This window comes from Chanodichthys erythropterus, chromosome 14 (assembly GCF_024489055.1).
Source record: "Chanodichthys erythropterus isolate Z2021 chromosome 14, ASM2448905v1, whole genome shotgun sequence".
NCBI lineage: Eukaryota > Metazoa > Chordata > Actinopteri > Cypriniformes > Xenocyprididae > Chanodichthys > Chanodichthys erythropterus.
This window is the reverse complement of record NC_090234.1, coordinates 31,098,983-31,126,859: the sequence shown is the minus strand read 5'-3', so window position 1 is coordinate 31,126,859 and position 27,877 is coordinate 31,098,983. Positions and strand designations below refer to the sequence as shown.

The 27,877-nt window shown below is 36.4% G+C and overlaps 1 protein-coding gene across 9 annotated transcripts; it reads right to left on the bottom strand.

Annotated features, from left to right (window-relative positions):
• Positions 1-776: 776 nt before the first annotated feature.
• Positions 777-27,283, bottom strand: si:ch211-168k14.2 (phospholipase D1). 9 transcript variants are annotated; one of them, XM_067408941.1, is made up of 29 exons: positions 27,125-27,283; positions 25,497-25,642; positions 24,707-24,971; positions 24,208-24,372; positions 21,966-22,096; positions 20,652-20,797; positions 20,232-20,349; positions 19,913-19,978; positions 19,133-19,191; positions 18,944-19,036; positions 18,264-18,416; positions 17,682-17,831; positions 17,327-17,410; positions 16,583-16,664; positions 16,319-16,429; positions 14,180-14,389; positions 11,344-11,569; positions 10,868-10,996; positions 10,521-10,646; positions 9,775-9,893; positions 7,444-7,557; positions 6,943-7,053; positions 3,986-4,071; positions 3,770-3,883; positions 3,397-3,446; positions 3,108-3,242; positions 2,075-2,228; positions 1,297-1,411; positions 777-1,009 (listed from the first exon to the last, which is right to left on the bottom strand). In XM_067408941.1, the coding sequence occupies exons 4-29, from the start codon at positions 24,350-24,352 to the stop codon at positions 785-787; spliced, it is 3,252 nt and encodes a 1,083-aa protein (XP_067265042.1). In that variant the 5' UTR covers positions 24,353-24,372; positions 24,707-24,971; positions 25,497-25,642; positions 27,125-27,283; the 3' UTR covers positions 777-784. The 9 variants fall into 9 exon arrangements, 7 of the variants coding, with proteins under 7 accessions (XP_067265042.1, XP_067265041.1, XP_067265045.1 ...); XM_067408940.1 differs by lacking the exon at positions 24,707-24,971; XM_067408944.1 differs by lacking the exon at positions 24,707-24,971 and having other exon boundaries at positions 11,344-11,566.
• Between the last annotated feature and the right edge of the window lie 594 nt (positions 27,284-27,877).

The window sequence follows — 27,877 nt, the reverse complement described above, 5'->3', positions numbered from 1 at the left end:
GTTTATGTAATGTAATATAAGAGGCTAATAATCTGAACTCTAGTTGTAATGGTTAGGCAAATGCACCTAAACAAAGCCATAGCGTTCTCTATGTTTGTCTTTGTGCCATCATAATTCGTCTTCATTACATGGGACTTGGCAAAGTCCACAATTATCTTGTGTTGTAAAACTGTGGGCTTACAGATTACATGGCAAGACACTTAATGTAACCATATTATATGTGTCTATGTGACTGTGACTTTTCCAGATGTTAAAGTATTATAATAAAGATATATATATATATAAGTTATAAGATTAATTTAAATAATATATTGAAATAATGTACTTAATATGTTTTGTAAAAATTAAAATTGCAGCAAGTTATTGCGTGCTTTTAAATTTAAAGTCACTGTGATATTACTTGAAGTGGTTGTGTTGTTATTTTAAGCATTTTTCCCTGTATTTTCAGGAACAAATGAAAAGAACTATATATATGTAAAGAAATAATTATTGGATGAACAAAGTTAATTATTTACAACAGCTGCAGAGTGTCCATGTATATTTCATTAAGAGAGTTCAGTTATAAACCTGCAGGGACAATGGACAAATATACAGCAGAAGAATGAAGGTTTGCACACGCTAAGACTGTCTGAGACTTCACAGCGACATGTAAAGCTAGCGTCTATGGATGATAGCTCAGAGGTAGTTTTTGCTCTACAAAAGTATGCATGCTACTGACGGCACATATAGCATCATTAGATGACAAGCATCAAAAGAGAGAGTAGCCATTACAGTTTCAAAGAGTCTATGTCCACAGCTCGATGGGCATGATTCCCTCTTTAGAGTTGAAGGAAGGGAAAAGGTTCTCCTCAGACAGAAAGTACAAGGGAAATTGGACCAGAAAGCCTCGTATCTTCTTGAGTTCAGCGCAGGCCTGTGCAGGGTCCTCGCCAGCCATGCACGGACGTGACATGTAGTCCTTCAGAATCTTATAGTTCAGGACTGCATCAGTCGGCAGACATCTGAAGACCTGCACAGATAGTCAGTGACGGTCAAGATATACAAGATATATATATATATATATATAATTTTTTTAAAAGACCAAAACTGCAGCAAATTTATCTAATATTAGATTGTTGAAGCACTTCAATGACAAGGCGAAAATGCAAAATCAGACCACAAGTAAACATCAGGCTCTATTGACTGAGCCAGTTAATCACATTTTCTCAGATCAGTGATAAAAGGAAGCTCTTTTCTAAGAATAAATCAAGGGCTTTTTAAAGTGTGCGGTGAGGAAGGTCAGCGTGACTTGTTTACCTTGTCATACACACTGGCGTTCTTGGCTGCTGTCACCATCCAGATTTCCTTGTAGAATCGGTCACTGATGGGATCACTGATGTCTATATTGTCTCCCAGCAAGCCAAGAATAAGCCTAAAAAGAGAGATTGTTTTCATACTCCAAATAACACCTTTTGTAATGTAATAAAGCGGTAACGCTTTATTTTACAGTGCCGTAGTTACACGTTACTACAGTATGTGTACTTACTATAGAAATAACAGTAAATTATGCATAATTACAAGTAACTAACCCTAAACCAAACCCTAACTGTAACTCTATTGTAAGTACATGTAGTTAGTTAATCGTACACTACTTATTTGAGTAATTACAATGTAACTACGGTACTGTAAAATGAAGTGTAACCAATAAAGCAAATAGGTTGCATTAGGCTGTATATAATCTAGTTCATATTTCACCTCAAAATTAAAAATAAGAACATATATTTAACATAAAGAGTCTTCTCTTTATGTAAAAAATATTTTTTAACCCGCCAAATATTTACAGATACATTATAAGTACATCTGCATTACTTTCATTATTGTGTATAATTGGAGTAATTAGTTTTAAATTAAAACTTAGTGCTGATTTAGTGTGTAAATGCCACAGTGTCTATATATGTTAATATGTCTATATATATTTCTTTCTTTGTGAGATTCATCCAATGAATAATATAGGCTATGTCGCAGGACTGTAAAACCTCCCACTGCAAATGGAAATCCTGTTGTCATGTTGCTCACGTGTAACAGAAAAGCAGACCTGAAGCATTCCTCCCGTAGAGACAAGGCGAACCTGCCAGCCTGATAACTCTCTCCATCCATGACAGAGGGCTGGAATTCTGTGTCTTCAACAACCACAGCCATTTCACTGTCTCTCTTTCCCAGCATGCTCCTGTCATTGATGTTTGCTGAGCCTAAGCAGATCACAGATACCTATCAGACACTTTTCCTTTTCCTACTATCATGGTTAATGCCTATGGGGAGTGCTGGGTGCGTGTTCTGGATCTGTATTTGGGTGTGACCTCTACTGAGAGCCTCAAGGACACACTCAGTGAAAAACAGTGAGATTTCTTGTTTTTAGTCTTCAAAGCCTATTCATAAGTATAAGAGGATAATTGGAATTGATAAAGACAAACAGGATTTGAGCGACGTTAATGGGATTTTAATAATGCATTTGTGGGGATTGAGGAGACAGGCGTGACTTCTCTTTTCATAAACATCTGTTGGAGTTTGTTATTCTGCTCATGTCAAGACGAGGTGTGTTTTGTATGAGTGCAGTGCCCCCTAGTGGCGAATAATGGTTTTACAGCTCAAAGATTTCAAACAACATGACAAAGGTGCGTTTCAGGATTTACACACTCATATATGGCTATATATATATATATATATATATATATATATATATATATATATATATATATATATATATATACTGACTGCCAAGGTGTATTTGGGAAAACACACACACACACACACACATGCTGTTTTTTTCCCAAATACACCTTGGCAGTCAGTATATATATATATATATATATATATATATATATATATATATATATATATATATATATATATATATATATATATATATATATATATTTGTCAACCACTAATCTTAATATCAAGCAAAACCTATGGTTCAGTTATAGCATTGGCTTCATTGGGCTAAATGTGGGAAAATATTGTCATAATTTTTTTAAATTAAATAAATCCCTGAAATTTTCTGGCACAAATGATACCATTTCCTGAGAACAATTTTATTTTTCAGTATGTGTGTGGGGAGATTGGCTGACCAATAATGACAGTGCAATCGTCCACGATCATGATCTTGCTGTGCACGTAAATGAGTTCAGTGACCAGACGCCCATCCAGGTCAGCGTGAGTGCGCAGACCGCAGAATGAGATGTACTTGATCCAGCAATCTGCCACTGCATAGACAAATACAAATATATACACATACTTTCTTCATCCTCATCTTGTTATAATAAATTAAAATGATGCAATCCACATTTGATGGCCATCATCTTTGCAAATGTGACAGCTATATTCTAGATTTATACTTCTACATACTAGTCTACTTACTCACACATTTGAGCCTCTCAATAATGGAGTGCTCCCCTCTGCACATTGTCCTGTAATGGAGAAAAAGAGGTTTCATTTCATCTACTTTCTGTCTTGCACCAATCAGGTGTCTTAATTCTGCCTCCACCCGACCAATCACATCGCTCACTGAACCCCAGTTACCACAGCATCCTTTCTGCTCCCCTTATCTAGCCTAGTGCTGAGCCTCCAAGCTGGGGTTGTAATTGTCTCTCTGCAGACCGTGAGTAGCGGGGTCCGTTGTTTCCACATTACACACGTGTAATTTGCTGCAAGCGACCGTTCAGGCTGCATTTTTGCCCTTAATTGTGGCAATTTGGTGATTACAGAAGACGCATGTTTGGAGGGTTATTACCTGTAATTAAAGTACATGATTGCTTTGATGGCTTGCCCCCCCCCTGACGAGATGTCACCTTCAAAGCCGGGCAGCAGGGGCATCACCACATAGACCCGAAAATTTTTCTTCTCCCTGTGGCCGAGTCATAAATGGAAATGAATTGTTGTGAGTTAGTTGTGCCTTATGATGTTTTTGTTCAAGTTCATAAAGAGTGTATCTATTGTCACGATGCACCTGTACGCCCGCAGGATCCTCTCAGTGAGTGCATCTCCAATGCTGTTGTGAATGGATTTGTCAGCACAACTGATGAAGAACTGGTTCTGAGAGAGATGAAGAGACAAAGGGGAGAAGAGAGAGATGATGATTGAAAGAGAGATGCAGTGAAAGTGTTTAAATAAGACTAAACATTGAAAATGTGGCAAAAGAACTGCATCTGAAGCATTGTGCAAGAATCACAATATCGTAAAACAGGGTTCCGGATCAATTGTTTATTAAAAATTTTTAATTTTAGTTTTTTTTTTAAACAATATGCATGATATACATATTGTTTTGATCAGTAATATTTTTCTTATGCCCACCAAAGCTGCATGTATATGATCAAAAATGCTATAAAAAGAGTAAATATAAAAATAATATTCTGAAATATTTGTAAAAAAGAATGTCTGCTGTAAGATTTATTTTTTTAAATGATTATTTATTTATTTGGTTATAGTTTACAATAAGTTTTCATTTGTTAGAATTAGTTAATGGACTAAGAATGTTGATGTTAATTTCAACATTTAATAATACATTATTAAAATCAAAAGTTGTATTTGTTAATATTAGTTAATTCACTGTGAACTAACATGAACATACAATGAACAGTTGTATTTTTACTAATGTTTTAACTAATGTTAACAAAGATTAATATTGCTCATACATTAACTAATGTTAACAAGTGAGACCTTATTGTAAAGTGTTAGCATTTGTCTTACTTATTCTGAAAGAAATGAATTCTTTCTTAGAAGCAAGGTCATGTCTATAAAGTGACCTTGAGTATTTAAAGGCACAATATGTAAGATTTTTGGATTAAACTATCCAAAAGACACTAGAAAAATGCTATATATTTTGTTGACTTGTGTCCTTACATTTTCCCAAATGTTTCCAAGAATGTAAGCAATTTTAATCAGGACACGGACCATGTCCGTAAGTCGCCGTTCAATGAGGCGTTACCCTTGATTTCCGGGTTTTATTTTGTAGAAACCATGGAAACACCAATGATGCTTTAATATGTGTTTTGTGGATGCATTTATCGACAGAAAACTAATCATGTTATATAGCTTAACACAGTAAGTCTTATTGTTTAAATCTCATTTTCTTGATTTACAGTGAATGTTTTATCATGCCTAATATCGATCTAGTTTACTGCAGTGTGCAACAAGTGATAAATATGATAAAACAGCACTGCTTTATCCCACATGCAAATGACAGGAAGAAGCAGAAGTGCTGACTTGACATAATAAAAGTTCTACTATTCTCGAGACGTGTGTCGCGCTCGACTCTCATTATCAATCGCTCCAGCGGCCCCATTTCTGCTCTCACAGCACTAGGCCATGCTCTGCTTTACACTACAGTAATGTTAATGATCTCATCCATGAACATGATTTCTGCTCAAGTCCCGTCTTGATACCTATTGTGCCTTTAAAAGGAACAATAAATAAAACATACAAAGAAATCTGCCCTAATATGCTTACATAACCCTGTTGTTGTTTAACATTTTTGAAAGGCTTTTTTTTTTTTTTTTTCATTTGAATAACAATAATATACTTTAAATGAATAAACGGGTAAATAAAATGTCATAACATTTATCTATGGTTACTACGCCCCTAAAAAAATAAAAACCTTTTCTTCTGCTCTCAAGACACGGCATAGGCCCAATCCCAAATTGTGTAGCTGATGTGTATTTGTGGTCAGTGTTGGGGAAAGTTACTTTATAAAAAAAGTAACAATATTGTGTTACTTCCTTAAAAAAGTAACTAATTATGTTACTTAGATATTTTTATTGAACGTAATGTGCTACATTACTTTTTCTCACCTGGGCTGGGCTTGTTTGTTTGTTTGTTTGTTTGTTTTTTCAAAACAAAAGTTCTGTTTTTGGCAAATGTACATGTAAAGGCCCGTTCACACCAAAAGTGAAATGAATAAGCCTCAGGCTGAAGGAAATGCAAATTCACACCTGTGTACAGTAGAGGGCGCAGCTCAAACAAAGCTTTCAGCTGCTGCCATTCTAGATTGCAGAAGAATTGGATGCAGGAGAAGAAATTTCAACACTCTTACTTCAGCAATGAAAAAAATAAAATAATAAAAAAAATAAATAAATAAATAAAGACAAATGTGATATTTAAAGGGATAGTTCACCCAAAAATTAAAAATCTGTCATCATTTACTCACCCTCAGGTTGTTCCAAACCTGTATGAATTTCTTTCTTCTGCTGAACACAAAAGAAGATATTTTGAAGAATATGGGTAACCAGACAGTTGATGGGCCCCACTGACACTATAGTGTGGGGGAAAAAAGTACTATGGAAGTCAATGGGGCCCATCAACTGTTTGGTTACCAACATTCTTCAAAATATCTTCCCTAACCCTGTTCAGCAGAACAAAGAAATTTATACAGGTTTGGAAAAACTTGAGCGTGAGTAAATGATGACAGAATTTCACTTTTGGGTGAACTATCTTTTTAACTAGTCATTTTTCTTATTTCTAAGGCTGAATTGGATCCTCAAAGGTCAGCAGCAAATACATAGGTCAATAAAGTGAGATTAAAAACAAAGTTTTGTATTATTTAACATATTTAATTATTGCATAATATTTTGAGTTTGCATTTCACTGTTTTTATTCATTTTGAGGGATACTGAATCTGTTTTTGTGCAAGTGAGATGAGTAAATGCATGCTCACATGTAGTCTAGAATTACAATCACCATAATGTTTACACAGCGCACACAACACCTCTGCATCTCACTCCTGATGTCTTTCAACACGGGGACAGGAGAGGTGTCAATGAATAAATGGGAAAACAAAGTAACTTGCGTCACTTATTTGAAAAAGTAACTCAGATATTTATAATAGATACATTTAAAAGTAATGCGTTATTTTATTTGAAAAATGTAATCAGATTGCATAACTCGCGTTACTTATAATGTGTATTTTACCTCTATGTAGATGAAATGTTTGCTGTTCTGGATGGCTGATATGTAGGCTAAATGAATCGACTCCTCATGGACCTTTGACCCAATAGACCACTGGCACACAGATCTCAAAACCTTGTTTTAGTTTGTTTAGGGAAAAAGGAATAGAATCACAATGAATGATTATCACAAAACACACATTTCTCTAAATACAAATAACTGCAAGCTTGGATTCTGAAAAATAACTTAATGGCCCAGTTTCACAGACAGGGCCAAGCCTAATCCAGGATTAGGCCTTAGTTCAATTCGAGCATCTAAGTAGTTCTTATGAACGTTCACTAGAAAAAAACATTACTGGTGTACATCTTGAGACAAAACAGTGGCACTGACATATTTTAAGATATCAGTACAAGTTGCTTTCAGTTAAAACTGCTCAAACGTGCATTTTAGTCTAGGACTAGCGAAACTGGGGGAATATTGCCAGTACAAAGATGGAACTCATGTAATTTGGTGTAGAAATATCACCTGAACGTTAGCCTGTGTGGATTTGCCGTCGTACTCAGCTGGCACCATGGGTGCGGAGAGAGACTTGGGCATGAGGCAGGGGTAGCACGTCACCCCCGACCGCTTCTTCACCAACTAGCAAATAAAAGGAGAGTTGATTGGGATCAGACAGAATGCCCGATGTTGACTCCAAAATCACACCCCTAAAGAGCGCTAATTACTGTGCCACATCCAGATAGCCTGTTGGGCTGACCATCAACCCCTGCCTGGTACCTCCACTCCCCAGAGACAGAGCACTTGTTTGAGGCTGAATAAAAGTCTCTGTTTAGTCTTAGACAGTGCCGCTGATTACAGTAAATTGATGGCCATGTGTGTGAAGGTTTTCCGAAAACTAGGTTTTTAATGGCTATTGTCCTAACTAGACTACACTCAGACTGTTTTCAACTGGGCCCGGCACATGGTTCAAAGGTCGTTTGAACATGAGACAATCTTTGTTTCCTGGGAAACAAAGGAAAACTATGTTGCCACCCTCTACCAATTATCTACATATGGAAGAAACAATATTTTTTTTTATCATTTTCAATGCTTTCCATGATATTTGGCCACATTAAAAACGAATGTGTTCTTGATTCATCTAGACTTTCTGAAAAGTGTTATTAAAACAAAGCAAAAAGCAAAAAAAAAAAAAAAGATTTGTTCACATAAGTTTGAGTTTCTTTGGAAGTTTTATTTTACTTGACGTTTTCACCCCTCTTGAAGGAAGTGCTCATGGTGCAAATTAGCGAGCTGTATGCCATGTCAGCTTACACTGTGGGCAAGCGGTAATCTGGGCTGTGTGGTTATAAACAGATGGTTCTCAGGCAATTAACAACTGGCATAATGTGTTGATTAAAATCCATTGAGTCCTGATGAGGGAGAACTAACATTAACTCTGCTCACGGGCTGTTGGCAGCTGCCCAAGCGATACTCATAACTCCAGTGACCTTGATAGTGAATCACATGTCTGAATCACCACACTTCTAAAAAAAAAGCGTAACTTAAACTAATTTTTTTTTTATTTGTATTACAGGTACTGAACATTATCAGTTAAAACACTGATCATACTGTTGAATATGCTAATTCTAGTTGGGTGTCATCAGTAAATAATAGCAAGTGTAGCACAGGTGTACAAATGCATTATTATTTGTAAATGAATGTAATATATATATATATATATATATATATATATATATATATATATATATATATATATATATATATATATATATATATATATATGAAAAGTCCTCAAATATATCTCATAACGCCTTCCACACAAAAAATCACTTCCAGGATTGTTCCCACTACACAATACTTTCTTTGTTGTGAATGTGACAACTGGTGTTCCCTAATCAACAGCAAAAGATATAAATGAGACTAGTCTGTCTTTGAGCCGTAAATTCTCATTTCCACTAAACACCTCATCAGAGGCATTCAGCTGGCTTTTGTTTGTCCTCCTCTGCCGCACACACACACCTGGCTTCCTCTCCTTTAATTATTCACCAGCAGAGTGTCTGATCGGTAGCCAAGCCTGAAATATGACTGGCATAATCCAAAGGAAATCATACAGGCCTCAAACCAATTCAATTACTGAACAATCAAAGTAAAAAGGCCTCTAATTGCTCTAAAAGGGGGCTGAGAGTGCGGGCGACCATTGAATGCTGACGGCATTCAGAACAGGACACAATGAGCAACTGCAGGGGGTGCTAAGCTCAAGCTAATAAAGATGGTTATTCAAAAACACTTGAGAGAGGGTGGAAACCTCGGCTTCATGTATGCGTTCTGATCTTTAGTTCGTACAATTAGAGTTCTGAATGGAGGTGGTATTTGTGCACCTTCTAACCGTTTAAAAAAAGCAAAGTTTCCTGGACATTCAAGAAGACATGCTTTATAGTTATACTGTATAGCAAACAATACAATATGTTGCCAATACACTTTGTAACACTCTATTATAGTACTTTCAAATGAAAAACTCCCCCAGATGAAAATTATGTTGCTCAGAGGCTGCTCTTTCAGCTCAGCAGGTTCTCATTTCTGATGTTTTACTCAAAGGTTTCTTCCAAAATTGTTTAAAAAGAGACACAAATTAGTCATCTAGGTAGAGAAAGAGTGCAGCTATAAAAATAACGTACAGCTCAGGACATTTGATCTTGAAAGAATATGATGCAAATATCTTGACAATTCTGAGCACAGTTTGGGACATCTTTTCTGAAGCTCTAGAGAGTCTTTTTCTCAGGATTCTCTTTGCCTTTAATTTTATTGTTGCACAAGAAAAACACAAAGATTGCCAAGATCATATCTAATTCCTCTTACCTTTGTAAAGTTCCACCTCTGAATGAAGTGCCGTGCAATATCTCTTGCAGCCTTTCCATGAACCATCGCCCCTATATCATGCCAGGGCATCCGAGGTGTCTTATACCTGTCAATGAAGTCTTAACCAGAGAAAAATAAACAACAAACAGCTGTTATAATGCATAATAACATTAACCAAACCATTATACAGAGATGACAGACGGGCCTTTTGAAGGCATCCCAGTGTGCTCTTTCTCTTTCACCGTCTTTGACAATGCACAACCATCTTAGAGTATTTCCCTACATTCATCTCTCAGACTCCTCCATTCTCCTGCTGTGTCCTACCTAGTTGGCACTATGTACAAAACCAGGACTTCACATTTACAAAGCAGAGATGCAAAAATAAAGTTATCTCCCTCTGGCAAGAGAATAGAGCTGGGAAAATAACCACATACTGACTACAGAATGGGATTGTTGGAAAAGACTTCTATGTCTTCTTTTCCTCACTCCTGTGTTGGAGAGATTGCTTCATTTGATGAATTTGACTTAAAATATCAAAGAATGTGTAGTGTAGTTGTCATTTTTGTCTTTTTTGTTTACTAGTTTGTTTTTTGTCTTAAGGCCTAAAGCTTCCCTGTTTCGGTGTCCTGATATTTTTGTAATGCAAAATAAATCAGCTGAGATCTACTTTTAAAAAGTAGATATTTTGGCTGTGGTTGTGATATTACAGATATGCACCAGTCAGGTTTAATTCAACTGTTTCGTACCATCAAAAGGCTTGTTGAGTTTGACCCAGTCTTTGAGGATGAAGTTGCAGTAGTCTTTGCCGTGCCAGAAACGAGTCTCTCCACAGAGTTCAGTACTGCCTATGTAACTTCTCAGGGAACTGGTCTCTGAAACAGATTGACAGATGCACAACACATTACACAGATGTAGCAATTCATATATTTATAAACTATTAAAGATTGATTAGTTCGCATTGCTGTGTCATTCAACGTCAGCTTCAGTGAATGAATAATAAGGTTTAGTTGTGTGTATGAATTTACATATACTGGTTATATGTGTCAGTATATGCATGTCATACAGATGTGTTTAGTTTCGTGTGTGTACTAACCGTAAGGCAAAGGGAGAGAGTGATGCAGGCCGAGAGAGTACGAATCGCTGGAATGTAGAGACGAGCTCTTGGTGTAACATTCCCGAGTGAGAGGAGTCTTGGAATTAAGACTATTCCTACTGTGATGTTCTACACACAAAACACAAATAGTCTCGGTTATCTAATTAATTGCACCACTATGTAATCTCTGCACCTCTGTCGGCACCAGAACAGCAAAATTAACTAGAAAAATAAAGTTTTAAAATGCTAGATAGATATCTATCTATCTATCTATCTATCTATATATATATATATATATATATATATATATATATATATATATATATATATATATATATATATATATATATATATATATATATATATATATATATATAAATAACTAAACTAAACTAAAATAAAATAATTAGAGAGTATATAAAATATAATCATATCTATATAACCTGGAGTCATTTATTTTGTTGAATTCCTCTTACTGAACTCTGTTCCATCAGAGCTGTGGCGACTTTTCTCTGAGGGCGTTCTTAGCAGTCTTCCTCTGTTGTTTTCTCCCTGTTCTTCCTCTATGGGCAGGGTGAAGCTCACACAGATCTCACCTTGGTCCTCCACTGAGACTGAATCTCCTCCTTCTCCAGTCTGAATTTCTTCAACTATCACATTAAACTTGATCTCCTCACCCTCCTCCACTGTGGCAACTGACTGCTACAGAACAAAAATCAACACATGTATAAACATAGATAAGACCAATAATATTGCTGATGATCAAAAATTCATTAGGAAAAATTATACTATTAGGTTCATACAATTGCTGTGGGAAACTTCAGTCTCATTTTCTTAAAAAAGTGGACAGGAAATTGACACAAACTCCTCCTGTTCCATAGTGCAAAGTGTTGTGGGCAATATTAGCCCCCCAAAAAGGGTTCAGGGTTCCTACATCTTTTAACAAATGAATTGTGCATTAATAAATATATAATTAAAATGATAATAATAAAATGAATTTACATTTAAATTAAAAAGAGAAAAATTTCAAATTTATAGAAATTGCACTCACACAAGAAGAGAGTTAAATTATTTAAAGCTTTAAAGGGATAGTTCACCCCAAAATAAAAATTCTGTTATAATTTACTCACCTTCATGTCATTCCAAACCTGTATGACATTCTTTCTTCTGTGGAACATAAAAGGAGATATTTTGAGAAATGTCTCAGTGTTTTTTGTTCATACAGTGGAAGTCAGTGGTCACCAAAACTGTTAGCATCATTCTTCAAAATAACTTTCTTTGTGATTCAGAGAGGAAAGAAAGTCATATGGGTTTAAAATGACATAAGGGTGAGTAAATGATAACAGAATTTTAATTTTTGGGTGAACTATCCTTTTAACTTAACTAGAACATTTGATTTCACTTTGAAAATATGACATTTATCCCATTCTTAGATTTTAGTTTTTAGATTATTGTGGGAACACCGATGCTCCACCACAAATATTATACCATCTGGGCACCTTTGGTATACTATTTTTTTAAATGGATGGAGACATTAGTCTAAACTCTCACTGGTGCACAACAGAGGGCCAAAGAACCAAGATCATCTTTTCCAACACACATTCTAAAAAACTCAACAGTGAAAACTTCCATGTTATCTATATGGCTGCTATATCGGGCTAGCTGTCAGCCTGCAGTACGCAGGGAGCGGTAATGGCCACCCGTGCGGCATCAGTCCAGGGAAGCTATGACTTAAACGATAGTGTAAGTGACTCCAGTCTGCTGCGTGGAGTCTGAACAAGGGTAAAATGCCCTCTGATGTGTGAGAGTTAATGGCTCATGGGGGATCATAGTGCCCTCGACTTGACAAATGGCAAATGTCAGAGCACTATTCTCCTGGTGGGCATAATTTTATTAAGTGCAAATATCACTGTGCTCCTTAGGAGACGTTTTGAAAGGTTAGACCAACAGCTGTAACAGTTTCATGTATATTAGCAAAGATTTTACAGTTGAGAAGCCCCGCATTGATAGATACAGTCACTCAAGCATGCTAAGAGAAGCCCCTTAGTAAATGCAATAAGTGCCTTCATCTGAAGGGTTCAAATCATGTTTATTTAAAAGCTCAGACCCATATTTAATGACACAATGGCAGGCAGGTAGGCAGCAGGCCGGGAGAGGTGGCATATAGACGAAATCAAGCTCCCATTTAGTGGCCCCAGTCATTTGTTGACTCACTCATCCATGTAGGGCCTTTATGTTTAATGCAGCTCTCTGGGGGGAAGGAAAGGCCCAGCGAGAAGGACTGGAATTATCAACCGCAGGCCCTTCAAGGGTGCCCCAGATGCTCCGTAATTGCAATTTTACGTTTGTTCGTTGGAAAAAGAAAAGAATAAGAAGGCTGAGGCCCTGAATCACCAGCCGCAAAATCAATCCCAGTAAGCATACAACTCAAATGCAGTCTGGACCAGTCCTTTATGATCACCATTGTTAGAACAGCTATACAAAATATAAATCACTACAACTGTAATTCAGGTTAGCCATCAATGTTTTTAAGTATAAATCACAGATTAATATAATTACCTCATAACATAATACACAAATACGTAGCGGTCCAACAGATTAATGTACCTGACATTTTGCTTTTAATGTTACTTTCAATATACTGATTGAGTATTTTCTGTAAAGCTGCTTTGAATCAATATGTATTGTGAAAAGAGTTATATAAAATGTAATTGATTTGGTAGCACTGGTTCACATGTTTAGAAGAGGCTTTAGCAGGCTTCTGTCAGGTGTGTGTTGACTTCCCCCATTGAGTTCTTTGACAGATATCAGAAACACCCAGCTGGCAATAGCATGGCATGTTGAAAAACATTGCATGGCCACTGTGGGCCATCACTCTCAATGGGTCACATTTACAGGAAGTTTATTCCTGTCCAAATCACTTACGCCTCTGTGAAGAAGCAATATCATCTATTTCTGATTTGCCCTCTCCATGTATATAAATCCTTTTAGGGAATAACAAGGATTAGGTTTTTCTTATTTTTATTCATATTTAAATCCAACAAATTAATCTCAAGGGACTCATCAAAACTTTGTAGCTCACATTGTGAAGCTATCTTTGATTTGAGGGGTTAAATCCATTATTGATCCATTACTGAATAATAAAGATTTTTACATTTTCTAAACAAAATGCGAGTTGCGTTTGCTGTGTTTAACTTCTGAACTGTAGTGTATTACAGGAGCATAACGGGTTATGAGATAAATAACTGTATGTAGTATTGTAATAGTGATTTTTGCCTCAGCAAGTACCACTAATAATAGTGCTGGTCTTACATGAGTAAGGCTGGGGGATAGAGCAGGACTGTGCTGAGGGCTTCTTCTCACACTCCCCACATCAGTCAGTCGGTGTTGGGAATCATCCCATCTTCCGTAGGCCAGGTCAATCCCTCCCAGGAAGGCCAGTGACTGGTCAATCACCACCGACTTCTCATGGTGAGCCCAGAGCAATGCTGTGGAGGGCATGTGATCAGGGTGTCGGATGACCTGTCAATCAGTAGAGATGGGCAGCTTGTCAGGTTCCTTTTCTCAAACGAACTAGATATTGGGCAATTCTTTATTAAAGAAGAATAAAGACTGAGGGTATGCTCAGAATATTACATTCTAATTCTTGTATGTTTGTATGTCCTTTTTAGCAAGGATGCATTTAATTGATCAAAAAGTGACAGTAAACATTTCTAATGTTACAAAATATTGCTATTTCAAATAAATTCTGTTCTTTTGAACTTTCTATTCATCAAAGAATTATGAAAAAATGTTCGACATTGAAAATAATAAGGAATGTTTCTTGAAATCAGCATATTAGAATGGTTTCTGAAGGATCATGTGACACTAGAGACTGGAGTAATTCAGTAAATTAAAAAGCTAAGTAAATAACATTTTAAAATATAAACTAGAAAACATTTTAAATTAAAGTAATATTTCTGAATGTTACTGTTTTCACTGTATTTTTGATCAAATAAATGCAGCCATGTTAAGCATAAAAGACATCTTCAAAAATATAAAAAAAATCATACCAATCCCAAACATTTAAATGGTAGTGTTCATGGAATACAATTGCTTATGTACTAAATATGTGCCAAAATATACAATATACAGTCAGAACATATATGAATGTGTGGATCATGATCACCTAAATGTTCTTTGATCTATGATGTAATGTTGATTATTAAATTAACTTAATATTGTGTAATATAAACTCAAATTTTTGTTTTAATTGATTTTTTTTAGTTAATTTGTAGTAACTTAATGAAATTGTCTAAATAACTTTGGAAACTGGGTAGTGGATTCCTAAAACACTACATTAAACACTACATTGACTCTATAAGCAATGACTGCACTAATGCCAGTGACAAGTAATATATTACTTTACATTACATTAATTTTACATGCTAAATAAGTTACATTTAGTATGTGCTATGATAGCTGTGGATATTAACTGAAATTTTTTAAGATTAATTGGTTCCAGGGCTACGACAAGTAGTTGGAGTGACTTCATTTATTGAGTATTTAATTTTAAAATTTGTGTTTTTCTTACAAACTTAGTTATTAAGTTCTTCTAACTCAGTATAGTTTGTTGGTTGAACATAATTTCATTCAAAGTTGTCATAACTCAAAAAAACTGATGCAAACAGTTAATTGTTTTTGTTGAGCTAACGCATTACTTTTTAGAATGTAACTTTTGTGAATTAACCAAATTTCCCAAATATGAGCTAAATAAATACAGCGGGCCTTCAGCCAAAAATAACACCACAATGTAGATGGTGTTAACCTTTGTGCGAAGCAGCTGCGTCTCCACCAGCTTTGGCGGAGCCTCCGGAGGACGCCGCCCCTGGCAGGTGTTTCTACACCAGCAGGGCCCAGGAATACCTCCATCCAGCTGCTTTGCAGCACACGTCCTTGGGGTGTGGATCCCAAGCCACTTCCCAGTGTCACTCCTCTGCCCAGACTCAACCAGCGCTCCAATAAGATAATGTGACGGCATGTCAATCACGCACCGGCCTGGGGTGCTACGGTGATGAGTACCACAGCGCTATGGTGCCATAGAAGCTCTGTGGCACCAGGGGAGGAAGCAGACTTGCAGCCTCAGGCTCTTTTAGAGACAATCGGCTAAGAAGAACCTGACCATCTTCAGACACAATCCGTAGGGTTCCCAACAGAGTGATCCCCCTCATTCTACTACAGAGGATTTAGGCAACGTCCAAATACGATCTAAGTGTCCGGAGGGGAGGTAGTGGGCACGCTGAGTGCTCTCGTGCTTTCTATAATTTGTTTTGATTGAACCTTAGTTCTTAGAGAGATATGGGTAAACGTAAGAGTGGGACGCTGATTCGGAGGGACGGGTCTCCTCTGTAATACTGTCATTTCTGGACAGGATTCTGCTTTTGACAATGTTTGACATACTGATCGACTCACCCTGATGTTAGAGTGAAGTCCCATCAGGGTCTTCTTTGTGTACTCGCTGTTGAGACCCATCACTACCTCGACTTCTTTGTAGAGCAGGACAAAGATCTTCACTCCTTGTTGCTGAGTTGACAAAAGACAAAATGATGTTAAACAACTGTCAAACTGGGAAAACCAAAGAACTCGGTAAACTGCGAGGTGTGACATAATGTATGGATGTGTGAGAAGTAAATTAAACTGGCTGAAGTCCAGATTTGAGCAGGTGTTCAGACTCACTGCTTTTCGCTTGAGGACATGGTCTAATCTCCACATGTTCCCATCTACTACCGGTCGTTTGAGGAAGATTTCTGGGCTTAACCTGAGGGCCATATCAAAACCAATCAAAGCTTTGACAGCTTCCACACAACTTTCATTCTTTATTTCTGTCATTTTAAAGGCATAGGTTTCCCAAAAACTGAATTTCTGTTACCACATATTCAGCCTCACATTATCCCAAACATTTATGGTTTTATTTATTCTATCAAAGACAATAAGTGAATTTTTTTAAGAATGTCCTGGCCAAAGGCGTAGTTTTGGTTTGAACATTGGGGGGCTTATGCAGTTTGACAGAATTTTCTACTGTCAAAGTGCCATGGGAAGTCATAATTTTTTTTTAATTCGCCTCCACAGAAAGTCATATAGTTTCGTACAACATGGTGAGTAAATAATGACAGAAATTTCACTTTTAAATAAAATATTTCTTTAAAAAAAATGGACAGGTTTTTGGTTCAGCAGCTATTGAACCAAACAACTGTTAAAATGATCAGCCAATGAAACCAGAGTTCTATAGTACAAAACAACCTGTAATGTATTCTTTCTGTACAATCTCCTATTTTAAAACATCTCTGTCCATCTTTGATAAAATCATATTTCCGACACAAAAAAATGAAAATGTTCCACTGGTATGCTACATTAAGAGGTGCGACAGAATTGTAAAAGCTAGGTACATGAAAAGTAATTGTTGCTGATTCTAATCTGTACCACCAGGCTGTGATGAAGATTTCCTCCTTTGCTGCTTCCAGGGCATCAGCTATGGCATCAAAGTATCCAGCTGCGTTGACAAACCTTCAAAGGGAGAACAGGGTATCTCATTTAAGAACTGTGTCAGGGTACTTCACAGAGATTTAAGAGAAAATGTTCTGGTACGTGTTGCTCACATGTTGACATAAAAAGAACAAAGAATAGGGGACTAGTTGAACTTTTGAGATTACTGTAATATTTTAAATTAAATTGAAAATGCTGCACATTCAAATATATTTAGAAAGAATGAATTATGTCAATATTTTTAATTGGAATATTATATTTAAGTAATTATTGTGACTGAATAATTGCTCACCATTTTGAGATGGTGTTTTCTCTAACAGGTGTGAAAGACCCATGGCGGTTTTCCCTGAGAAAGTCCTGCCCAAACATTTGAGAAAACTCGTCTATGGAGTGCCCCCACCAACGAGCCTGCCTGTATGTGGAGCACTTGATAGTAAGAGCCCTGTCAAAAAAGAAAGAAAAAAAAAGTTGATTGATACTTGTTTTTGTCACTTGTTTTCAAGCAAAAATCCTTTTAAACGAGATCAATTTATCTAACTTACAGTTATCTTACAATACTGAAAATACTAAGTTTATTTTACCCCATTGAAAAACTGTTTTTCATTGTTTCAAGCAAAATCCAATAAAAAATATGATATATATAATAAATATAATTTAATGAACACATTTAACAGTATACTACACACACACACACACACACACACACACACACACACACACACATATATATATATATATATATATATATATATATATATAGAGAGAGAGAGAGAGAGAGAGAGAGAGAGAGAGACAGAGAGAGAGATAGCATGTTACCTAACAATTACTGCATGATGAAATATCTGCAGTATAAAACACATTTATCTCAACCTGCCTGCAAAGATTTTCAATAGTGACTCCGTGCCTGACTCCGGTCTCCCGTGTCCCTATTTTGATGTGAAATCCCTTATCGTACAGAATCACGGTGCCTACTTGGCCATCTTCTGGCCTCATGTAGAGAACAAAGGAGTCTTTTACCACCAGCCATCTGAAACATGAAGCAGTCACCACATGAGAGCTGAAACAAGGGGGAGAGCCATTCTATCAGCTGTGGGAAAACATCATAATAACCTAAATAAGTAAACAACCGCAACAGAAGACATGCCACGACCCAAAGGCTCAGCAAGGCCGCAATCCGAGGAGCAAAATTCAATTGGGGCCGAATCTTCCAGTGTTTGCTTTTAAGAGCCATGCGAATTATGTAAGTGTAATGTTACTGTAGCTGCTTGTCAAAGAAAAAACAATAACAGCCCCGTCTGCACAGATGAAGATAGTTCAACACCAGCATCTGTTATCCACCAATATTCATTTCAGGGCTTGGTGTTCTTACTCATGAAACCAAGAGACGAAGATCACACACTACTGATTGAAGTGTTTTTCTCAGGAAGACAGTATGTTCTGTCCTCACGATGTGAACGAAGGTGAAAAATAAAAAGGTTGGTTTTCAACACAGTATTATGATTTCCTGAAAAACATGATTTCCTGAGCCTAACGTGAATGTAGAAGAGCTCTCACCTTTTGGACCACCGGTAACAGACGCTGTTGGATCCGCACCAGTAACATACAGGGAATGTGTTTCCTCCAGATTTCTTTAAGATCAGACCTTCACTTTTGTCAAGGCAAATGAATATATGATGAATGAACAAATACTAATCAAGCCAAGGATTGTTTTATTGTATTTTATGTTACTATGTACATTCTTACATTCCTTTTGGTCCCAGATCCTGAATAAATGAGATTTGACTCACTTCCAAAAATTCAAGCTGAAATAAAATTCAGTTAGCATCAATAAGTCTCAAAGCAGCTTTATGGCAAATGCATATGAGCCTCACACCAGTTACTTCCAAATTTGCTTATCATTATTTCAGTTAAGCATGGTTCTTTGAATCATTTTATTTATGGAGACTAAAATGAACCACAAATTGGAATCTGCTTTGTACAGTCCAGTTCTACCTTAATAATTAACCAGAGAAGTGTGAGGTGAAAACTGAAGCAGGGTGCGAATGTTTCTGGGTGCAGGTACTCTTTAATTAGCCCTGCAAACGAATGCTAATTATGTGACTGTCAGAGAATTAGCCTGTGAAGCACTAAGCTTAGTGTGGAATCATCTCTCAGAGACGTTCTCTACAAAAGAGCCTGTTTTAATGAGTGGGGACACAGCAGGTAGAGCGCCTTCCAGAACCTTCATTCTGCCATCATGTGACACAATGGTAACTGAACCATTCTTCTTTCTTTTTTTTAATGCCTGGGCTATTGCTAGATGATAGTACTGCACATATAGATAATATTAGTACAATATGGTAATACACTAGCAAAAAGTACCATAGTTTTATGATATTTTGAGCATGGTAGCATGATAATACTATTCTTTGATCATTCAGCATCATTGTATATCATAATGACATTACATTCCCATCAAATGGTACAGCCACAGTAATTTTCCTAGGAGCAAAGACAAGGAATAATGTTGGAGCTATGACTTACCGTTGTAGGATGTGTCCTGTATAAAGGCCTTTTCAATATATTCCTCAGATATTCTTCAAGTTGCAACTGTTAGAACAAAACAAAGACCAGAGAAAGAAAAATAAAACATGTTTAAATATAATTATAAATATTCCCAGCAAATTCCCTAATTATGCATATAAAATGTGTGTATATATATATATATATATATATATATATATATATATATATATATATATATATATATTCTATATACTAATTGATATACAATGGCATTCACATATGGCATGCCAAGGCAAATCTAAGCTGTTCTAACAATAGTTAAAATAAATAATTTAACTTTTCTGCTGATGAGCTGTTCCTCTTTGACAAGGGCATCAGGTCTTCGTGGTAATGTTGGTATGTGTTCTCCGTGAAACCGTTTGTGGCCTTTGAATGACCTCCTTTTGACTGAGTGTCTGTCAAAAACAGGAAATCTGACAGTCAATATTTGACAAGATTTGGGTTGCATGTCCATGAAAGCACCTCTGATTTGATTAACCGAGAGGTAACAGTGCAGTGAGGCTGAGAAAAAGGTTTTTCGTAGGGTTTAGGGGCACTAACAAGAATACATCTGGGACAAATTGAGTACACCCAACTGAAAAATGAAAACACTTAGCAGCTCAAAAAGCAACGAGGCGAGTTCGTTTTTGTAAGACTTGTGGTGTGTTTGTGAGAGAGCGTATGCATATAAAGATGAAATGAATACAGTGCATCTTACATTCGGCTTGGCAGGGGGATTTTTAAGAGGGCCTTGAATTTGAGCAGCTCCTGATGAAGTGCCTGGAAGTGCTTGAAACGACGCTTGATTTTCCAACTGAAGTTTCCGTGGCTCAACTCTACAGTATACAGGTTGGGATTCAGCACCTTTGAGTGGATCATTTCAAGAAACAAGAACTGACTGAATACGTTTTTGTACATATCTGGTACCAATGTATCCACCTTATTCCTGCTACGCCCATGACACTTTGCACGAATTATGGGTGTTACTTCCGTTAAGCTGTAAACAGTCAGTGAAATTCTCGCTCTATGAATGCAATAATACTTTTTTTTTTAAAACTGGGTACAATGAGATGACATTATTATACTCACTCCTCAACCAACGAACATTAAAAGGACATTTAAAAGTGTAAAAGCATCAGCAAGGTACTTTCAACAGGCCATGAAAAAGCAAGATTTTTTCCACAGCAATAACGGATGGGTTAAATACTAAAAACAATCCAGCTAAAACCAGCCTAAGCTGGTTGACTGGTCTTAGCTGGTATAAGATGGAAGTAGCTGGTTTTAGCTTGTCTCCCAGCCTGGGTTAGCAAGTGTTCAACTGGTTTAAGCTGGTTTCCCAGCCTCCCTGTCTCCTAGCTAACCAAAACCCCTCTAAAACCAGCTATGACCAGGCTGGGAGACCAGCTAAAACCAGCCTGACCAGCTTAGGCTGGATTTAGCTGGATTTTTCAGCAGGGTAGTGATATATATATCTGTATTATGTAATATACGTTGCATTAATAAAAATGTTCATGAACTTCAGCATCGCGTGATACCATTTCAAAGTGATTTCCATCATTTTTACAGATAATAAATTGTATTTACCTGTGAAAACAAACCTGAAAAGAGACGTGAGGCTTTGAAGAGAAAAACGAGAGATACTTTGTGCATTCCAGTGAATTATTAATGGGATATATCTAAATTATATCGGGAGAACAGTCTGAAAATAAAACATGAAAGAAAAATTGACAACTCATTCAGTCAAACTGACGGATAAGCTTTATTTGTAGGGCAACCTTATAATTTGAAACAATTTGTTTCAGTCTTTTTAAATGGAAGTTCCCCAAACCGGAAATGCAACCCATAATTTAAAACGCAGTAGGATAGTCAGGAATAAGGTGGATGGATACAAAATTTAAATACTACATAGTATTATTTTAATTTTATTCTTTAGTAAATAATCCTGTTATTAAAAGTAGCATTATAGTTCAAAAAGTGTTTTAGAACATTTTTAGTGTTTGTGATTTACTTGAAGTGTTTTCATTTTTATTACCCTTGTAGATGTGAATCGCTCCACCTCTGTAACCTGCACCAGGATTGGCACTTCTTCAAGAAATATAACACCATCCAGGGAATTGAATGGAAGAAAGTTGTATATTGCTTGAAACGATATGTTCCTTGATTCTGAAAACAATCATAATATTGAAATGTTATAATCATATGAGCTAACTGAGATCAATAAGAAAACATTGACACACACCTAGATGCTGTGGTAATCATTCAGACTCATGTTGGCCTTGTATTTTAGACTGGCTGATAACATCTTAGCAATCAAAAAGTATAGCTACTTTACAAATAGTTTGTTTGGCTTTTCATCATTTGAAGTTGTGCAGTAATAGCATGGAGAGGCTCCATTTGATTGTCAGCAGGATAGCTATTGAAGGCTCCAGCTGGAGGTGTATGGTATGCTGTGTACTCTGAAAGTTTCTCAAAGCTAAATCTGCTCTGTATCAGATAATGATTTTAGTAGGTATGTGCTTTTACCTGCTGAAATATTGTTCCTGGAAATATTAATGAACATGCACTGATTTAAAAGTGAGCATAAACAGCACATTATATGAATACGTTAAAAAGACAGTGCCTGAAATCTTTTTTTAACAAAATGGTCAGTGAGGTGCTTAACATTCAGAAAAAAAATTGATCGTCAACCTCAGGAGGTCAAAATAAATATTGTATGAGCTGGATTTTCTATTTATTTTATATGAGGTTTGCAATTTTTGCAACACTGTTACCAAAATCTGACACGTCTAAATACAGTATATACAAAACTTGGATTTGCCTAGCAAGAAACATTAAAGAAACATTGAAATTCAATAAACTAAATTTATCAAAAATTAAATAAATAAATAATGTCAGAATGTGATTTCACCAAGTGCAACATGTTCCTGGATCAACATCTTTGTTCTGGAACAACATCAACCAGTCAGATTTGAGGGACAAGTTTACAGCTTCTGTCAAGTTTAGGATTACAACCAGGGTTAGGTGCTTCTATAACAGTGTTATTCACCTATCATTTCTCTCTGATTGCAGGGATAAGTTACGGGTGCAAGGTTAGGACTACATTTTCGGACAGGAATGTTAATCCAGGATCAACAAAATATGTTGTGATCCAGGAACATGTCTTGCTTGGGCAAATCACAGTGACCAATGGGTTACACAGTTGCAAGTAAGAGGATTGCATATTTAGCCTAAATTCACTCAGTAGGGAACTGCTGGTTTGTGAGCAAATTTTAATTTACAGTCATTGATCAAATTATATTTATCATAAATTAAAGAAAATGTTTGATTTTCTTTTTCTTTTTTTCTTTTTTTTACACAGTAACTTGTATAAAATAATTGAATGTCTTTTTGAATGTCACAATTTTAAGAAATATTACAGTTTTTATATGGGGAAAAAGTCAACATTTTTGATAAATTATGATAATAAATAAAAGTAGCATTTAATTGAGTATATGAGAACGAAAATATGTGGACAGTCATTAGCTGTGTCTCATTTCAAAGGCTGCATATGTCATCGATATTTAAGAAGAGTAACCGTTAGATTGCAAAGTAAGAAAGAAATAACAGTATTTTACACTTCACAATGAATATCAGTCAGTTTTATTACAGTTACTTTTCTTAAATAAGACATCCTTGATGACGTATGCAGCCTCCCAATGCGACCTAATAAGACACAGCTATTTTGTCCTGCTGTCGGGGTATGTTTGGTTCATTGTGTTCTGGTTTGGGTCTGTTCTGTTCCTGTTTGCCTGTGTTCTTTTTGCTTGTTTACTTCCATGGTTTCTGATTAGTAACACACCTGTTCTGTTCCAGTTAATTAGCTAACTCAATGTATATATAGCCCTCATTTTCTTTTCACCCCTGTCCATTCTCATTTCGATTTTAAGTTGGATATGTGTACTTTGTTCTCCTACGTTTATCCAGTGCTACTTCGTTTATATTGCTAAATAAAGGGACTGCTGAATCCTGCATCTTAACTATTCTTGCTGCAACCAGTGGGACACCTGCATTTGTACTTGCATTATGTACATTATATTCCTTACATTAGATTCAGTATCAGCTGTGCAGAGACCATTTCTATTGCACTATATATGCTGCTCCAAAAAAAAGAAGAAGCCCAATATAGAACCGTCTGACTCACTCTCCATCTGACATAATGAAAGCAGTAGGCTGAGAGGTCAGCTGTCCTATGAGGTCACTGATAGAAGCAAAGACACACTGAACCAGCAGTTTACCGCCACAGAGGTCAGTATGGCCACTTAAGTCAAGCTCCTCTGGGTCGTCTTGTAGATCATCTTGGTCCAAGCTCCCAGAGAACTGGCTCATGACAGACTCCAGTCGCTCCAGTTTAGGAGGTCTCTGACGGCCCCTCAGAGACATTTTCTCTTAACAGCTTTCGTCTACAAAAACAATGACAAAAAACGTAATAAATAAATAAAAATTTCACCACAGGATATACAAATACAAGACCAGTGTATTAAGAATTGTATAGTGCTTTTGTGATGATAATGATGATACAATACTTTATGCAATTTTTTTTTAAGAAAATATTTATTTTATTAATTGAAGATATTTGCTCAGTTTTGATACAGCAGTACCATATTGCAATTGTGTTTCTGTCTGAAAATTCAAACAATTAATATGTGTTCCTATTACCATTTACTTAATGCAGACACCCCTGCAAATCATTTAGCTGCATTTCAGTGTTTTTGTCTGCTAAATATGCATAAATACCTCATGTTCTGATTTTTTTCGGTCACTGATAATTGCCCCCATATGCAAAATGCATGAAATATGGATTTAATATCAGTTGGCTGGTTGCAGCACTTTGGTATTTATATGAGGGGGAAATCTGTTAATGAGGGGCTCCTCCCCTCTCTCCTGACCGGCTCCAGAGCCAATGGCCCAAATGCAAAGTGACAGACAAGTCATCAAAGAACATGGGGATGTAATGTCTTGTGATCCCAGAAAGGGTGACAGACATTGATTTTTTTGCAATCTGACGGTACATGTAATGATAAAAGAAAGGAAAGGTCAGGGTCAAATGGCATGAAAGTGAGGAAATGGCAGGATATCACGCAATGTCACGGGCCACAAACCTTTTCCGCAACTAAACAATGCAAGAAACGCATTTTATTAACTTTAGTGAAAACAGCTGCGTTACATGAGGGTATGTTAATAATTTAGGTTAAAAACATAGCTAATAAATAATATTGCCTGTACTAATTAAAAAGATTTGAATTGCAACAAATGTGTTACTTTTGGTGCATGTTTATAGCAATTAAATTATCCATTCCATTTCTCTCTCAAATAATCAAAAAAAAAAAAAAAATCCAGGGTGAGATGTTAAAAAGTATTACAAGCCAGTGATAAAAATAGAATATTTTACGTCTTTTCACTGTACTTATTTTACACCTGCTTCACGTTTTTACTTATGAATATTTATACTTTTCATTCCAATTTGTGTCAAAGTGAGAGAGAAAGCAAAAAAGAAACACAGAGAGTATTTTGTGCTTCATTTCACCTGTCATTGCTCCAGTAAGACTGAGAATCTTCCTAATGGCCACGGCAAGGGGCCAACGGCTGCAAGGAGGGGGTGGAGTCAAACCCACTTGCGATTTCTTCTCTCAATAGGACTGTGGGCAGCGGGCAAAGGTGTTACTCCTTTTTCTAGAACAGGTAGTACAAACAAATCACTAAATTTATCTTGACATGAGCTTATGGGCCTGTACTATATATATATATATATATTTATTTTATTTTTTTTCAATATGATAATATCTTTTTTTTTTTTTAAAGTTGTATTAAGAAAAAGTAAAGATTTTAGCTGTATACATAAAATTCTCCACAAACATAGTTGACCTTTAGTTATATTTGTTATACTTCTACTAAACACTGGCATGGTATTGCTCACTGATTAAAAATTATTAGGTCTGATAAATTCCCCAATAACAAAAGCTGAAATTTATTTCAATCAATGCTTTGATTCATTCAGTTTGAGAGCAACATAGAAAGATACTTTGTTACTCGGTTACTTTGTTACTTCCAAACAGGATATATCGCCCTCCGAAGGGCACTTCGGAGTGAAAATAATCATGGCCGCCATATTGAAGGGTCGTTCCAAACCGAAGTGCTCAAAACTGGCCACTTCAAAGGGCCCTTCAGAATGAAGGATTTCAGAGGGTACAACTGATGGACACTTCGGGCCCCCATGATCCTTTGCACAGGGAAGTTTGAAGTCACAGAATAGGTACAGAAGGCTCAGAGTTCAATTTTACTTATAAATGTATGTATAGTATTTTTCTATACTACTGTAATATTTATACAAGTTAGATTTGATTATTATGGTCAAAATGACATTGTACTTCAACAAAAATACTTTACAGCTCCCTTTATCAATGTTTCAAATACATAGACACATTATACATTCTTTTTAGCGTAAAGGCCAGCAGTAGCTTGAATGCGTATTAATACAAAGAGTAAACCAGGGGAAAAAAGATGAAGGCTTGATTGTCTTGTTAAGATGACGCAGAAGTGCGTTCCAAAAAAAGAGGGTTTTTTTACCCCTACACCCTTCATCCCTACGAAGCTCTCACTCCGGAGTATAAACCCTTTGAAAGGATTAGGGCATAGGGATGAGCCCTTCCGAATGGAACGCAGGGACTGTCTGCTCAAATGTTAGGGTTAATTTAAAAGACAGTATTTCCATTACATGAACTCAGGTAATTCAGGTAATATAACAGAGTTACGGTATATACTCAATACACTTGATATGAGAAACACACAGGACAACACGTTTACTGGATGAGATTGGATCTGTGGGGATCCAAATTCATACATTTATTTAGGCCGCAAATTGTTCATGATAATAATCACATGTGTGACAACTGCAATGTAAATAAGGTTATTAGTTTGTGGTGTAATTAGACAAGATGTGAGTCTCCATTCTATGACACTACAAACGGGACAGAGGCAATTCATTAAGCAGGTAATAGAGCACATTATTTTGCAAATGTTCTGCTTCAGACTAAATCAATCACCACTATAACTACACATTCTTTCATTAAAGTGAATTACAATGCTGGAAGAGGGGAAAAGACCGGAGCTTGGAACAGCAGGAAGGCAAACTAAGAAAATATAGAGAGTTCTTACCTCATTTTGAAGGCAGTGGATGAGGAACACTTCTTCAAATTCTCCTGAGAGATTACAACAGGTTGTCACTAGTCTGCTTCTGAACTCAGTCCTAATCTCTGTGGTAACTCAAATAACTGGTTTCTGTTAACTTGAGGAGTTTCAGGGCTGTTACCCTCTTTGAATTATGTCAGCAGTATGACTGGACAGTTCCATTCACGGCTCTTACAATGTATCATTGCACCATTGGGGAACAAGGGAATGGTTTCACTGCATGCTCAAAGCCTCTATTGATAGTGCAAAGCTCTGCCACTGGTGTGAGTGTTTGTGTTTGAAATGTTTGTACCAGGAATCAGAGAGCTACAGCTAATCTCTGTGATGTCATCCCTCATGAGATGGGGACTGGCGTGGCGGAGGACTGGCCGCAGTGGTATTTGTGTTGCTGACTGATTAGTGATGTGTCAGCAGTTCAAAAGGACAGAAAGTGGACAATCATTATTATGACATGTTGTCACCGATGTAGCTGAAATCTCAAATACTACTGTATCTATTCTGGGTGCATTTTAAGGTAAACACTAGCCTTCAGGATGATCCACAAGAGTAGGGTTTAAAATTGCAAATCTAGTTTAAGCCTACATTTTGTGGCCTTTATTAAAATTATAAAGCCAGGCAGTGATATAAAAATTACACAGAACATGTTTAGATATACAATGTAACACAATTTTAATAGGTTTCAATTCTGATAAGTTACAAGTTGTGGCCCAAATAATGCAC

Excerpts from the sequence above, each read along its gene's own strand:
- si:ch211-168k14.2 (XM_067408941.1), bottom strand. The coding sequence starts at position 24,352 with ATGTCTCTGAGGGGCCGTCAGAGACCTCCTAAACTGGAGCGACTGGAG. Across the intron at positions 2,229-3,107 it reads CGATTGCACTGTCATTATTG|GCTCAGCAAACATCAATGAC; the intron begins GTCAGCCAATCT and ends TGATCTGCTTAG. Across the intron at positions 1,412-2,074 it reads CTACGGGAGGAATGCTTCAG|GCTTATTCTTGGCTTGCTGG; the intron begins GTCTGCTTTTCT and ends CTCTCTTTTTAG.